This window comes from Ornithodoros turicata, chromosome 8 (assembly GCF_037126465.1).
Source record: "Ornithodoros turicata isolate Travis chromosome 8, ASM3712646v1, whole genome shotgun sequence".
Lineage (NCBI taxonomy): Eukaryota > Metazoa > Arthropoda > Arachnida > Ixodida > Argasidae > Ornithodoros > Ornithodoros turicata.
The window spans coordinates 34,416,269-34,430,563 of record NC_088208.1 but is presented as its reverse complement, the minus strand read 5'-3'; the positions used below and the strand labels follow the sequence as shown (position 1 = coordinate 34,430,563).

Sequence of the window (14,295 nt, the reverse complement as noted above, 5' to 3'; positions counted from 1 at the left end):
GAAGAAAAGACCAAAAATGTCAATATGGCCGCTTGTCGAGTTGTGCTTTGAAACGTAGGATGTCAGTTTGTTTTCCCTGTGTATTATAGCGTGTGGCCAGTGCACACTGTGTGCAATCCGTCCGCGATAATCTAGTTCGTTGTTTGTTTCAAATGGAGTGGCCTGCCCGTGGTAATTCACGGGAGGCTTTGAGCACCGTGCGCCGCACGCAGTGCAACAGCGCTGCAAAATCTCCCGGGGATGAGACTTCTGTGAAAAGAAAACCACCGTACAGCTATTCGACGCTTATTTCCTTTGCAATTAACAGTTCGCCTTCTAAGAAAATGACTTTGAGCGATATTTACACATGGATCTGCGCAAATTTCCCATTTTATCGGGACGCAGGCACAGGATGGAAGGCAAGTTTGTTTCCTTTATGCTCTTGCACCCTTCGAAAAAGTTCGTCGCAAAGAAAACTTGAGAGTCGCATTTGTGCAAGTTGGTGGTGATTCTGATGCTCTCGCATATCGCGAGGTGAAGGCACTTGTGATTGCGCAACTGGGAGTGTCCCACGGTCATGGAATCCATGTTAAAACAGCTGACATGCCATTCATTCTTTGATCTTGCACCACCCTAACGGAGCCAATAATCCTGCATTCCAAAGCGGCTCACTGAGCTATTAGAGCTCTTCTTCATGATCTACCGCGGATAAGCAGTGTATAAATGCCAGCTGTAAGTTGCTTTGCTTTACTGCGCTTCGTATGCTTGCAGACCCTGCAACTTTGCGCAATGTGTGCAGGTGCACGAGCAGTCATAAACGAAACTGTACTGAGCATTTTACAGCACCTGCGCGACGACAGTCAACAATCACGTCGTCGCTATAGTCGACCAAACCGCTAAAAAGGAAAACATAAACAGCGCACATGTGTTTTCTTACTTGATTGCGCGACAAACAAACATGTCGAGGAATGCAGGCCAAAACAGAACATCCGTAAACAACAGAAAATAAATTGGTGCATCCAAAACTGTGTATGCTGCGCATGTTTTACTGAGCAAACATCACTCAAACTTTGTGTTCATATTCTATTTTTTTGCAACCCGCCTTGCATGTACCACTACCCCTTTGTAGGACTAGGTATCGACGGAGAGAAAATGTTACTGATGTTTTCTTCGTTCTGCAGAATTCCATTCGTCATAACCTGTCGCTCAACAAATGTTTTCACAAGGTGCCCCGATCAAAGGACGACCCTGGAAAGGTGGTGTATCGGCTCCTCATTTTCTTGTGTTCCATTACTATTATTATTATTATATTTACCTCATAGTCTCCAGTTCATGTGGAAAGGAAAGTTAAGCAGCCTAAACAAAGTAGAGTAAATTAAACATGATACGGTCATTGACTGGGATCTTATGCATGACTGGTGAGGGCATTTCCATCACTGGACCACTTGTAACAGTTGCTTATGAAAAACATGCCATGCTTTAGCTCCCTGGAGTATGTTCTGTGGAACACTTGTCCAGCGAAACCAGTGGCACAACGTGAGAAACCCTCTAATAGCAAGCATAACTTTCCTTTCAACCTTTCTGAAGGAAGGAGATTTCTCGGGTCGAGCGGTCTCGATATAACTGGGAGGGGATGAACAGCATGAATGGTAGTTTTTCACTCTTTTGCTTGTTCTGGTTGTACCTACATTTTATTCTCTAACGTGCAAAACAGTTGATACCCAACTTTGTCCTCCTTTCTGAGTCCTTTCCGTTTGAAATCTACCCATCACTCAAGTACATGCTCCCCATACACCTTTCCGTGTCCCATACAGGGATCGTACTGGGAACTGGACCTAAAGTCTGGAAATGAACTCCCGTGTAGAAAGAAGAGGCTCAAGACCTACGATGCTGTATGTATTCTGGCTGCTGATGCTTGATGGCAATGTGCTGTTATGATTGCGTTCTGTGTAACTGGTTGCTTTTGCTTCAAGGTATACCCATACAGTCCAGAGTCGAAGACAACTTGGAAGAGCGAACCAGATCCTCCAGCAGTGCCTGATGTTGTGCAGGTGAGATGTTGCTGCAGCCATATTTGTTCTCTTTTCTGGCATCTGGTAGTTCCATTGATACCAGCGATTAGTCCACGTTGTGATCCTCTTGTGGTGCTATTCTCATATATTCACAGGTGTGGTAACCCCTGAGAGATCGAGTGTAAAGTGGGGTTCTACGCTTAGTAGTATAACACAATTTCTACCTTAATGCAGACTGTTACGGTCAAGACCGAGAAGTACACTGTGGATGACAGCCAGTCATGCCTCTCATTTGGCCGCTACGACGAACCCGTGAAAACAAGTGAGTTCCAGTGGAAATATGTACGGACATATGGGGGAAGTAGTGGACCGGCGGTTGGCTCAAAATCACCTCGTACGCATCTACTAGTTGTTGAGGCAAAAATGTTGTAGGCCACATTTGGAAACCTTTGCATCATAACTTTATAAGTAGAGCCTGAAGTTTTCGGGAAATATTTTTTTTCTAAATTCGGGGGGTAAAAATCGGGTAAATAAGCGTGCGCACTAAATTCGTGCGGATTCGGGTGAAAAAAACTTCCATTATGCTAAAATCGGGGAGAAATCGGGCTCAGTTATTCAAACTAACTGTAGCAGTTTGGTACAAACGGTGATGTAACTGCATTTTTCTGCCAAACAAGTAAGTTGGTGCATTCCTACAGACATCCCAGAGAAGGCAATTTGCCAGGTAAAAATCGGGTTTCACCCTAAAGAGGCAACCTTCAATTTGGGGCGCAAATTCGGGGAAGAATCTGGTAAAACCCCAAAACTTTGGGCTCTATTTATAAGTAACGGAGAAGGTTTAAGATAATGTGAAACTTCTCGACAGAAGCACGTGATACAAGTGGGCAATTTGTGCATTGCATACATAATTGTGTAGTTTGTCTTAGCTTTTCACATAACTTACTGCGCTTACATACACTGCCTGTGCTGGAGTTGTATGACCTACTGCGTTTTTTTTTTGCCAGTCATGGAGTCGTTCACCCACGAACAACTAGTGGAACTGACAGAGTCGTTGACGTCCTTGGAGGAAACGGACACGGCAGGGTACAGCGGCCACCCTCGAAATCCCAGTGCTTTGGCAGTGGCTCCATCAAGCAATGCCCCGCACATGGCAAGGTTTGACCCCCTACCACACATGCCTTCCGTCCCAGGTATGTACACGTGGTGTCTCAGGCGGTGAGTGATGCGCTCATTTGGCCAATTTTGTCGTAAGCTCTAGGTAATGGTGCACGGCACAGCGTACCGTGCCAGTACACTAGCGGAACAGTTGCGGTAGAGAGCCTTGACTGCGGAGGTTACTATGGAAGGAGCCGGAGTCCAAACCTGAGTGGTGGATTTCTGGACCAGGTATGTTGTTTCCATTATGTCAGTATGGCCGTTATTTACATATTCTACCAATAGGTGCGACATGGATTACCTGTTTTTTGTTCCTGAGTAGCATACTGCTGGTGTGTTTTGAAGCGTGCCAAGATTAGAGCTGCTGAGCTGTACTAATTGCACGCACTTGACTGTGTTCAGTATATGTGTAAATGGACTCCATTCTGTAACATGCTGTCACTTTCTCATTGCCGCATACACCACAGCAGCACACAGTAACTTTAGTCTGTCAATGCTGTCAATGCAGGGGCAGTTCCAGACCCTCACATGGGGGGGGTGTTCCTTGTTGAAGCTCGTAGCGCGGGACGGGAGAGCGGACACCTAAAGTTTGCCCTGATGATTTGGGGGGATAGGGGTGGCGACCATCCAACTGCCCTACCCTGGATCTGCCACTGTGTCAGTGTTGGATAAATACGGAGCAGAGAGAATAACCGGATCACAACTCCATGAGTAACTTGCATTGAAAGTGGCACTTTTATGTCTCGCAACTTAATTGTTCACTAAATTGAATCTTCTCTCACTAAAGCTTGCAATTGACGAGTCACTTTTAAGCTGTCCTTTTTTAAATATAAAAAATAAAATGATAAATATTAAAATAAAAATTTTTTAAAAGTTGAAATTAAAATTTCAACTCCACCGTGACTCGAGCAAATAAGTCCCTAGGCTTTATTAAGCGTCACCAGCACCTGGCCTCACCTGAAACGAAGTCTCTCGCCTACACTACCTTTGTCCGACCACAGCTGGAATGTGCCTCTACAATCTGGAACCCATCCCACATCTCTTAATCGGCAAGGTAGAAACTGTACAGAACAGAGCAGCGCAGTCCGTTGCTCGCGATTATCATCCTTTTTCCAGCGTCTCAGCCATTAAAGAGCAAATCTCTCTTACTCCTTTGATTACCAGACGAAAAGTATCAGGCCTGGCGTTCTTTTATAAACTATAGTATGGTGGCTCTCTTCCTCACCCCACATACTGTCAACCCCCTCACAAATTATTTCCCCAGACTCGATCACCCGCACAAAGTACTTGCTCCACAAAAAAAAATTCCTTTACTCTCCACACCAGCAGATGGTGTCAAGCTGGTAATGACCTTCTTGCCAACATAGCATCGGAACAATATATGTCGTCATTTATTTCCAAGTGCTATGGGCGTCTTATGGGTACAAAACCTCTCCCCCTCTATGTAAAACCCTTCAGAAGGGTCTTTAAAGTAAAGATACGGAATTGAAATGAAATTAAATACACGGTCATTATGTGATGTGTTCAGTTTAGAAAATGAAAAGAGGCAATTTATCAAACTTTTGTGCCACAACGCAGATCCCAGAGATAGTGAAACCCGAGATGGGTGAGCCAGCACAGTACAACCGGACAGCATTCCACCAGAAGGCAGACACGTCATCTGCCACAATAAACTCCTTTGTTTGGGACCAGCCAACCTGAGGTCTTCAAGAGTGAACTCTCTCTCTCTCACCATTCATCTGTTTTCGTTGAGAGTGCCATTGGGTGTACACAGAGGTTTTTAAGTGCTGGCTCGGATTTAAGCAGGGTTGGCTTAAACCGAGTGATGTTAAATCAGCTACATTCCTTCGAAATATACTGTGTGTATTTTTGTGATATCTGCTCTTGAAAGGTTGCACTATCATTCAAGTACTTTGGGTCGGTGCAAACTTTTTTTTTAAGGCTGTTGCAATTCACGTTGTATTAAGTATTGCGGCACGTGTTGACAGGCAGTGTGCATTGAGCGGTGTGCATTGAGCTTGGTGGCCGGACGTTTGCTGATGTGTGCATGGGCGTTAAGAGTCTTGATTTGGTACTACATGTGTGAATACCACAGTGTCTTTTTTTTCCCACCTGTCATTAGTGAATACACATTATTTTAAAAACAGCATCCATCAGCATGGTAGCGGATACATATTGGCTGTATATTCAAACTTGAATTTGGAAGACGTTTTCTACAAACTAAAAAATTAGCCTGCATTTCTTGTGTGGATATGAATTTTAAGCACATCAAGTCAGGTTGCAGCTAATACTTGTCATACACAAGTGTAGCAGGTGGTAGTATCTTTCGAAGTTATGACACAAATGCGCACAGTGTCTTGCATAACATTTTGTTTATTGGAAGGCAGAGGAAAGAGTGGTTTAGGACAGTGAATGTATTGACAATGCATTGACAACCTGACATTGCGTAGCAGTATGCCATTGGAATACATAGCCCAAATACGCTGGGGTCACTTTGTTTACCTCCTCCTCATTTGATGGCATCATTCAATATGTCAAATATGGTTCAAACATTCAAATCGTTCCACAAATCTTTACATTACATATTTATCGAATTTGTCTTTGTGTTGTATCATGTTCCAATGTTTTGTTTTTGTGTTTTCCCTTCTTTCTTTCTTTAAGCTCATTGAGAAAGACTTTTCCTGTGTTAGCTGTTATGACATGCATACACATACTGTAGCAGTATCTGTCATTTAAAAGCATCGAAGGAGGTGTTCTCGCTACTGCACTACTGCGAGACACATTGCCAGTGCAGGGAGCTCAGTAACATGTGCTTTACTTCGTAACACGTTTACAAAGAACCCACAGTTTGCTGCTAACTAATAAATACGTGTAGATGAAACATGTTATACACATTCAGAAGATTACCTCGGTTTTTCACTCATCAGATTCTGTCATTGCAAAGAAGCTCACCATCGCTGTACTCTGAGCAGTTCAGTCTGTGTTCATCGACTTGTCACATAATACTACAGAGTATTTTTTATGCCGTCTATATAAACGAATTTTCTGTTATTCGTAGCTTAGACCTTAGTTTTTTTTAGTGGTCTTTTCGTGCCTATGTCATTTGTTTTTAGTCTACAGAACACAAATTGGGTATTTACAATGTGTTTTATGATGCGTCAGAGCCTCTGTAAAAAGGAGTCGGAACTACGTACATTGTGTGTTAGCAGAAGAAAAAAAAAAATTCTTCCTGGTGTTGGTAGAAGCTCTGAATGATATTGCATTATTTTCTTCTTTTTTTTTTCCCCCCTGTGTGAGGGCACAGCATCTTGTTTGACAAGATCTCAAGTAGAAAGTTCAAAATCATACGTAAACGAAGTGTGTACCTGCTTGTTTATTTTGAGCTGTATGTAAGTTTTGTATCTCTGCGTGTGTTACCATTAATGCCTGTTAAGGATGGATGCCAGTATTATCACGTTTTTGTTACACTTCTGTTGTTGATGAGGTTGTGCTGACAACTCTGTATTGTGTACATATTTCAACGTAGACCTTCACATTTCATTCTCAACGGATTATGACCGGTGCAACTGCCACCATGACATTTCTCAGTCTGCCTCGTGACGAATATTTGTTGAGCATGTCCAGCGCACACACTTGTAAAGGGTGTTAAAATGTGTACCGTCTCTGTGGAATCTGCAACTTTGCTGACTCATGTAGCTCGTATCTTGTTCCACACCGGTTGGGAGACAGAACCGTTTTGGGAGGACGCTGTTTCTTGAGAGTGGAACCATGAATTTCTTACCTTTTTTGCACTGTGGGGTGGTGCCTTAATTTTATTTTGTGCGTACCCTGGAATAAATTAACAAACCGTATAGCCATTTTCCCTTGGCCAAGGACTCGATGGGGGTGTTATTTCGTTGCAGGTTCTCTCCAACTAGGCATTATTTGGTAGCGAAAGGCAGTTGTCCCGTAAGGCACAGATGCGGAGTTTATTGCGTTCTAGTCACTGATGTTTTTCTAATTTTGTAGAAATTGATGAGCATTCCTGGACTGCATGCCTCGAAGCACATTCAATGTGCACCCAGAAAACGAATCGCGTGGGGTGGGGTGGGGGGTCATTATTGCAGGTTTATGTATCATTGCTGACATTTGTCACAGGGGGTACACAGGGGGTACACAGGGAGTACACAGGGAGTACACAGGAATGAAAGAGAGGCGGTTGCCCAACCTTTCGAGGTGTGTACGGGGTTACGGATAAAATTGTCAATGTGCACGTCTCTGGGAACTGCAAAAGCATACGCAATTGACTGTGAACTAAACTTCGATTTTTCCTTTTGTACATGTAGCATATGTTTGTAGGAATGCGTCATCACAGCCCTGCATGTGATAGGTTAACTGCGGTTAAATATTATGTTAAAAAGTATCCCATCTCACTATTCTTTGAGCTACCTAGACTTCAATTTCCAGTAGTAGTTTCCTGTCATCTGAACTCTTGAGTTTCCTTGTGTGCGTGCTCTAATGTATCATAAGGTATATTGCGGAGCATTGCAGTGTTGTGTTCCTTTCAGTTTTTTTGGATCTTGTACTAGAATGCTCAAATGTGTTGCTGGAAAGCAACAAAAGCTTGTGAAAGCATTATGTGTGAAAATGGCTGATTATGAAAGGGGGCTTGGTATGATAACTGTTTAGAACAGCAGAGTGCTTTTTTGCTTCTGATCTCAATCATGGGTGCTCCAAGCATTTCGACAGTCACACGGCCTGAGTGCAGTTTATTGCAGACGTGTTGCCACAGCACATTTGCCATAATGCCTTCTGGGTACAGTGCTAAGCATAGCTGTGCTAAAGTTTGGCCTCTCTTGTACATACGTAGTTGTTTGTTGCAAAAAGCTGCTTTTTAATGCATCTAATAGCTACAGCCACATTTTCAATGAACTCATACCAGCAGTGTGATCACTACATTATTTATTCATGTACCATACAATGTTGCCCCAATATTTTTTATCATGTCCTCGCTGAGAGCGTGCGAGGTACACCTCGTGAGCCGAGAATGGGTGGTGGAAAACCGAAAATGTTTTCTGGCAGGTGGTTGTGTGGGCAAGAGGGAACGGTGGGTCGGGTGCCACTAAGAAAAAAGGAGGTGTGTGGTTTATGCTAGCTTGAGCATTTGGTGGTATAGGATTCAGAATGTTCCACATCTGAACGAACACTGCCAGTGTATTCCAATGATTTCTTTTGTGCGTTCACTGGTCTTTTGGGTCATGGAGGATAGTTCTGTGTTTATGTTGTTGTGGCAACAAATTTGTTAGCTTGGTTTCTATTTTTATATGCAGATGTGCACTGAATAAATGTCTTAACTTCTGCATTCACAAAATATATTTACTGCTACGCAACAGAGACGTTGCTCCATTGCCGCACGTTCTTTTCTCTTGAATCTTTCTCCTACTTTATACCGGTGGTATTTGAAGTGTCATTTGGTTCAGGTGCTTTAACGGATAGAAATAGGGGAGGGGAGGGGGGTGGGGTTATGGCTTCATTGTTTGTGAAATTCTCTTTCTGGTAAAGATCACTCTTCATCACACTTCAGGACATGTGAAGAGGGTACCGCATATATGCTATCTCATTCATGTTAATTGTTCTATCTATACCGGTGATATTTGAAGTGTCATTTGGTTCAGGTGCTTTAACGGATAGAAATAGGGGAGGGGAGGGGGGTGGGGTTATGGCTTCATTGTTTGTGAAATTCTCTTTCTGGTAAAGATCACTCTTCATCACACTTCAGGACATGTGAAGAGGGTACCGCATATATGCTATCTCATTCATGTTAATTGTTCTATCAAACTACTGCACTGTCCCTCCACGTCGAGACTGGGGGGTGATGCGGGCTGTGCTGTCTGAGGTTTTCCCTGGGTGTTACGGCAGATTTTCCAGACAAATCTCGGCCCAGGTCATCCTGAAGTCTGCCCAGGATGCATACTGCCCCCCCCCCTTATCCCCCACTCCTTCCTGCTATCCTCTCTCAATCTGTCCACGTCTATATACGCTGCTCATAGCCACAGTTGCTTCGCGGTGTTGACACGGAATGGGTGTAGATCCGTATCATCCCACGGAATTAAAAAAAAAAAAATGTCTGTACACCCGGAGTCTCATTGGCCTTTTGTTGACCCGCAGTAGTGTAGCACTCGTCTGGTCTGGCAGTGCTTCCCATCCAGCCCGTATTTCGTACCGCCCCCTGTCGCGACGGCTGGCTATTTTCTATTTTGGCGCTTCTCGCAACACTTCGCAAATTATTTGCTGCTCATCTCTCCTCCTCGTTCAAATACATGACCATGAGAAGACAAGAACATGAGGACCATGAAATACACGCAGTCATGCCGGTGTAGAAGCTTGGAAAACGGAAATTAAAGAGAAAGTGTGCAGAGTGTGGTGCCGGCGGCGCCACCAGTCGGTCATTCGCTCGCGAAAAGCGCGCGTAACTGTGGGACTGTTGACTGGACATGGCGTCGACTAGCAAACGTCGTAGAGTCCGAAAGTCCGCAAAAGAAGAACGCACGGTGAAACAACGCAAGACAGAGCAAGTAGAATTGTCGCTTTCAGATGTGACCTGTCCCATATGCTTGTCAGTGGAGGTTGAACCAGTGACACTTCCGTGCCAGCATGAATTCTGCTTGCCTTGTTTTACGGACACTATCTTCAAGGCAAACAAACAGTGCCCACTGTGTCGCATGCGAATTGGTGCGTGGACTAGAACGGCGACGAAAGAATGCACTTTAGTGAACAAAAATCGATGGGACGACATCAGGCGTATTTTTCCCGACGAGGTGAGACGACGTCTGAGCGGCGAAGACGACGACATATCGAACGAATATGGTGAGTGTTCGATGCAGGAATTCATGAACGCCTGCTGGTATGCTGCACGATATTGAATGTGGTCCACCACATTTGCGCTTGGATGAGTAATTTGCCAACAACGTATAAGTTTCCATATTCTGCTTAGAAAAGAAAGAAAGGAAAAAAAAAATCTCAATGTTGTGCGCAGAACATGTTGGTGCTTGTCCAGATAGGCGTGTTGCACCGATAACAAAGACCGATCGCTTTTTTAGTTTGATGTTTGCGGTTCCAGCTGTTTCGGTTACCTTTGTTTTCTGCCCAGTTCCCCCAATCCCGAAAGTGGTTTCTTCTCCTGGAGCAATCAGGCAGGAATATGAGGAGCAGATGCGACAACTTGCTGATGAGCTGGCACGGGAGAACAGAGCTGGTGGGCACACCTATTCGCTTTACTTTGCATGTGAAACATTTTTGTGCATAGCAGCTCATAAAGGATTCTATGACAACATTTCCCTGCTTCAGCCTTCTATGTTTGTTCCTGTTCTAGTGTTTCCAATTAAAAACTATCTCCATAGGTGAAGAACTGGCACGGAAAATTGCGGAAGAAGAACGACAGGCTCTTGAGGAACAGAGGAGACTAGAAGAGAATGACGAACACTTGGCTTGGAATATTGCGCATGAAGATACATCCTCACAGTCCCTTTGTTTGTGTCCAGGTCAGTTTACAATTTTCGTGTGCTGAGCAGTGCATGGTTTCATACACACCACCCTGCACCATTATTATGCATCAGTTATAACAAACTGAATACTTGCTTGCTATGTTGGCTTGACTTCCCCACGTCTAGAAACCACACCTTTTCCACCAGAATGCAATGCACGCAGTGAGGAATTGAGGTGTGACAAATAAAATCATGTTATAGTGCAGTGCAATACAGTAGAATCCCGCTGCTAACTTCACTTTTAGTAGAAACCCGGTTATTGTTATGGGAGCGGGAAAAAATGCACCAAAGCGCCAAAACAGGCATTGGGGGGGGGGGGGAACCCTATGTAGTGGTGAGGCTGTGTGTCCTCATCATGCAGGAATTGTATTGCTTGACCTTGGTCTACGGGCAATATTGATAGAAATTGATTTAAAAAAAGCACAATTGTTTCGTCCTTTATAAATACTCCGCATGAATATTGCAGTTTCACAGTTGCAGTTACAGTGATGAGATGATGCTAACATGGGAGCTCCTAAAACATGGCATCGCTTTGTGATGCATACGACCCATGTGCAGTATTCTAGAACAGTTTTAACTTATCCTGGCCCCCCCAACCCCCCACACACATGGATAGCTCCTATGGTGTATACCACATACACATGCCAACAGCACCTCCGCCCTTGTGTTGCAGATGATGGCGTCGTAATCAAGAAAGGATTCCCGGTGCAATCCCACGGGGACGAGAGCAAAGACAGCATCGGCCCAGAGCAGAGCTACTTCATCCCCATCTGCGTTGCTCCAAAGACTCCCGTGACAACGACCGTGTTAGCCCCGGCTGCCAGAGCTCCGGATTGCGCCCAGTATCTGCCAAATTTTAGAGACAAAGCATGTTTCTCGAAGTCACAACTCGCTGCTACTTCGGAAGCTGTGACAAACGAAGTCACAGCAGAGCCTCCTCTGGAGCAGACACGTGAGTCATAGCAGTTTCTTCAGTACCCGAGGCGTATTAGCACCATCCGTGTTGATCCCTCTCATCTCCTTCTAGGGTTGCCACCTTTTAGTAGTGAAAAATAGCGGCTGAGGGAGAGGAGGTGAAATAGAGGGAAAGGAGGAAATGTTTGCGAGAAAGGGAAAGTAAGTGAGTGGGGGGGGGGACAGTATACAGAAAGAGAGAAAGGACGAGCGTACTCGCTCAAGACAACAACAATGATAATAATAATGAATAACTAAGAAAACGGCTGGTGACTACGGAGTTGGATCTGTGCTCCAGATTTATTCAAGCTGTAGTGGAAAGTTGAAAGGAAAACCCAGTAAAAGCCCCCATGAAAGGTGTTCAGCCACAAATACCGGCAAAAGGCTGCCGGTATCACCTTCCTACCGGCAACCGGCAGAGAGAGCAAATAACGGGCCGTGCCGGTATAATACTGGCCTGGTGGCAACCCTATCTCCTTCCCAAGAGACTCGCACGATAGGATGTTTGATCGCCGCAGGAAGTGGCGTGAGGAGACCAATAGGAGGCTGTCCTGCATTGTCGCACCTCTTATGAAGGAGAAAGGAGGGGAAAGCACAAACTGATTTTCTTCTTGCTGGAATCACATACGAATCTCGTTCCGTTTGTATTGCTGCCAAGTTACTGTGTATTCACGTGAGCGACATACTCAGCGGAAGATTGGAGTGGGAGAAAAAGCAAAAGCTGCACACGGAGCCGAAGTTCCGCCCCGTTGTTATGTCGAGCATTCAAACGATGTCGGAATATAGATAGCGATGTACTGCGCACTTGGCAGATGACACCGTCACCGTCTTTTCCTGTCGTCTGCTGCTATGATCTTGTGGCCATGCTGCAGGATATTCCCCGCAGTTAGCAGTGCACGTGAAGACGCGGTGCTGAGCGCTCACGTTCGTGCGACAGCGGAAAGCTACAACGTTTTTCTCATCTTCCGCTGAAGTATTTTGGTGAGTGTTGCCCATGCGAATACATCGTTAAAGACATCTTTCATTCCGCAAGGAGAAATTTTTGCAATGACCACTGAAAGGGCGCTAAACAGCTCAACGAACACATTCTCCAATTATTATGCTTCATTAAAGGGCGTGGCCCACGATATCCAAATATGTAATTCATTTACTTCTGGTGAGTACTTACCAAGAAACAATGCCATTCAAAGATCATAATCCACGAGAGTCTCTCCTTCATCCTTGGAACGGAATCACGTCACAACGTTCCAACGTATGGCACCACCGCATCCCAGGCGCTGGAGATGTGGGCGGTACTTCGCTCTCCTAGCCAATGACGGGCCCCGTGGAGTCGAGCCGATATTATAACCAAATCAATTTATAAGTGTCCCATATAGGAGGGGAGGGAACCCGTTACGATGGCAATCTGGCACAGACCGCTCATTGTATATTGTTTTATCAGAAATCGAGGATCAGCAAGCGGATGAGGGCGTGCGCCAGAGGCAGCTCGAAGAAGACTTCAAACTTGCCAAGAAGATCCACAGTCAACTACTAAGTCAGGAACGGCGTCATAGGACCAGGGAAGACTATCAGCTACGCTCGAGGACCAGGGTCATGGAACTTCGACGGCATGCTCCGAGAAAATTAAGATGGCGGAGAACAAAGTGAACTTTTTTGCATTGCATTTTAGACGTTTGCTGACAGTGCTGTTGCTCATTTGCGACAGTTTGACAGGAAATTTCTCTTCACTTTGAATTAATTTAGTAATTTACAGAAATTAGCAGAGACCTAAATTCTGGTCTGCAATGTTTTTGCCAACTCCCTCCCTTTTTTTTTTGTTCCTGTTCTGTGCATTCATTACGTTGTTTGCATTTTACTGCTGCAGATATGGGAATCACGTCTAGCCTGCGAGTTGTGATTGGCAGTTAGAATCACAACCATTGCGTTTCTCAGGCCACTTTTGATCGCTCAAGCTACCTGTAGTTTGACGTTGCGCTACCAGCCTAATTACAAGACGCTGACAAAAAGATCCCAGAAGATTATTTACGCAGTGCTACACTTGTTACTATACTTGTAACTATTACTTGTTGGTCATTTGCTGATCTTGTATGATTTGAGCTAAAACTCGCACAAAAATTCACAGTTGCACTTGAACAATTTCTGTATATTGCTCATGAGGCTCAACTGCAAACTGTCAGCTGAAATTGTCGCTGTACCTATTGTACCAGCCGATTAACTATTGCACAAACCTGAGCTCAATGAAGCAGTTCAGCAACAGTTTTCTATGTTGGGTTCCCTTCCCTTTCTGCTCCTTTCTTTCTTTCTTTTTTTTTGTGTGTGTGTGTAGTATTGTCTTAACATTTATGTTTGGCTTGTTGAAACAGCCATGTAAAGTAATCATGACATGACAGAAGGCTGTTTATGTTTCATTTTGTGTTTCCATTCAATGCAACGGTGTTCATGGGTGGGTATTAGTCTTTTCTGTGCCGTGCATTTTGAACAAAACTGGTGAAGTATAGTGTTATTGCAGTGTGATATGATCACAAAATAAATATGCTACTATGTGCAGAGTGCGCGTGTCACAAAATGTGTATGCGTGCACATTATTCACAAAAGTAGTTATTGTAGTATTGTAGTCAGTTATTGTAGTATTGTAGCATATTATACATACAAAAGTAAGTTACTGACAATGT

At 44.4% G+C, this 14,295-nt stretch overlaps 2 protein-coding genes across 2 annotated transcripts; both read left to right on the top strand.

Annotated features, from left to right (window-relative positions):
• Positions 1-10: 10 nt before the first annotated feature.
• On the top strand, positions 11-8,496 carry LOC135367085 (forkhead box protein I1-like). The gene is made up of 8 exons (XM_064600192.1): positions 11-398; positions 1,161-1,235; positions 1,794-1,871; positions 1,953-2,030; positions 2,226-2,313; positions 2,996-3,181; positions 3,244-3,377; positions 4,725-8,496. Exons 1-8 carry the CDS (start codon positions 153-155, stop codon positions 4,845-4,847), a joined length of 1,008 nt encoding a protein of 335 aa, XP_064456262.1. The 5' UTR covers positions 11-152; the 3' UTR covers positions 4,848-8,496.
• Positions 8,497-9,569: 1,073 nt separating this feature from the next.
• LOC135367081 (E3 ubiquitin-protein ligase rnf168-like) lies at positions 9,570-14,189 on the top strand. Its single transcript, XM_064600187.1, has 5 exons — positions 9,570-9,992; positions 10,276-10,380; positions 10,526-10,666; positions 11,343-11,621; positions 13,065-14,189. The coding sequence occupies exons 1-5, from the start codon at positions 9,620-9,622 to the stop codon at positions 13,268-13,270; spliced, it is 1,104 nt and encodes a 367-aa protein (XP_064456257.1). The 5' UTR covers positions 9,570-9,619; the 3' UTR covers positions 13,271-14,189.
• The last annotated feature ends 106 nt before the right edge of the window (positions 14,190-14,295 follow it).

Bases quoted from the DNA above. Each gene is read 5' to 3' on its own strand.
- LOC135367085 (XM_064600192.1), top strand. From the start codon at position 153: ATGGAGTGGCCTGCCCGTGGTAATTCACGGGAGGCTTTGAGCACCGTG. The intron at 1,872-1,952 runs GTATGTATTCTG...TTTTGCTTCAAG, and splicing joins GGCTCAAGACCTACGATGCT to GTATACCCATACAGTCCAGA. The intron at 3,378-4,724 runs GTATGTTGTTTC...GCCACAACGCAG, and splicing joins GTGGTGGATTTCTGGACCAG to ATCCCAGAGATAGTGAAACC.
- LOC135367081 (XM_064600187.1), top strand. From the start codon at position 9,620: ATGGCGTCGACTAGCAAACGTCGTAGAGTCCGAAAGTCCGCAAAAGAA. The intron at 9,993-10,275 runs GTGAGTGTTCGA...TTTTCTGCCCAG, and splicing joins CGACATATCGAACGAATATG to TTCCCCCAATCCCGAAAGTG. The intron at 11,622-13,064 runs GTGAGTCATAGC...TTGTTTTATCAG, and splicing joins GCCTCCTCTGGAGCAGACAC to AAATCGAGGATCAGCAAGCG.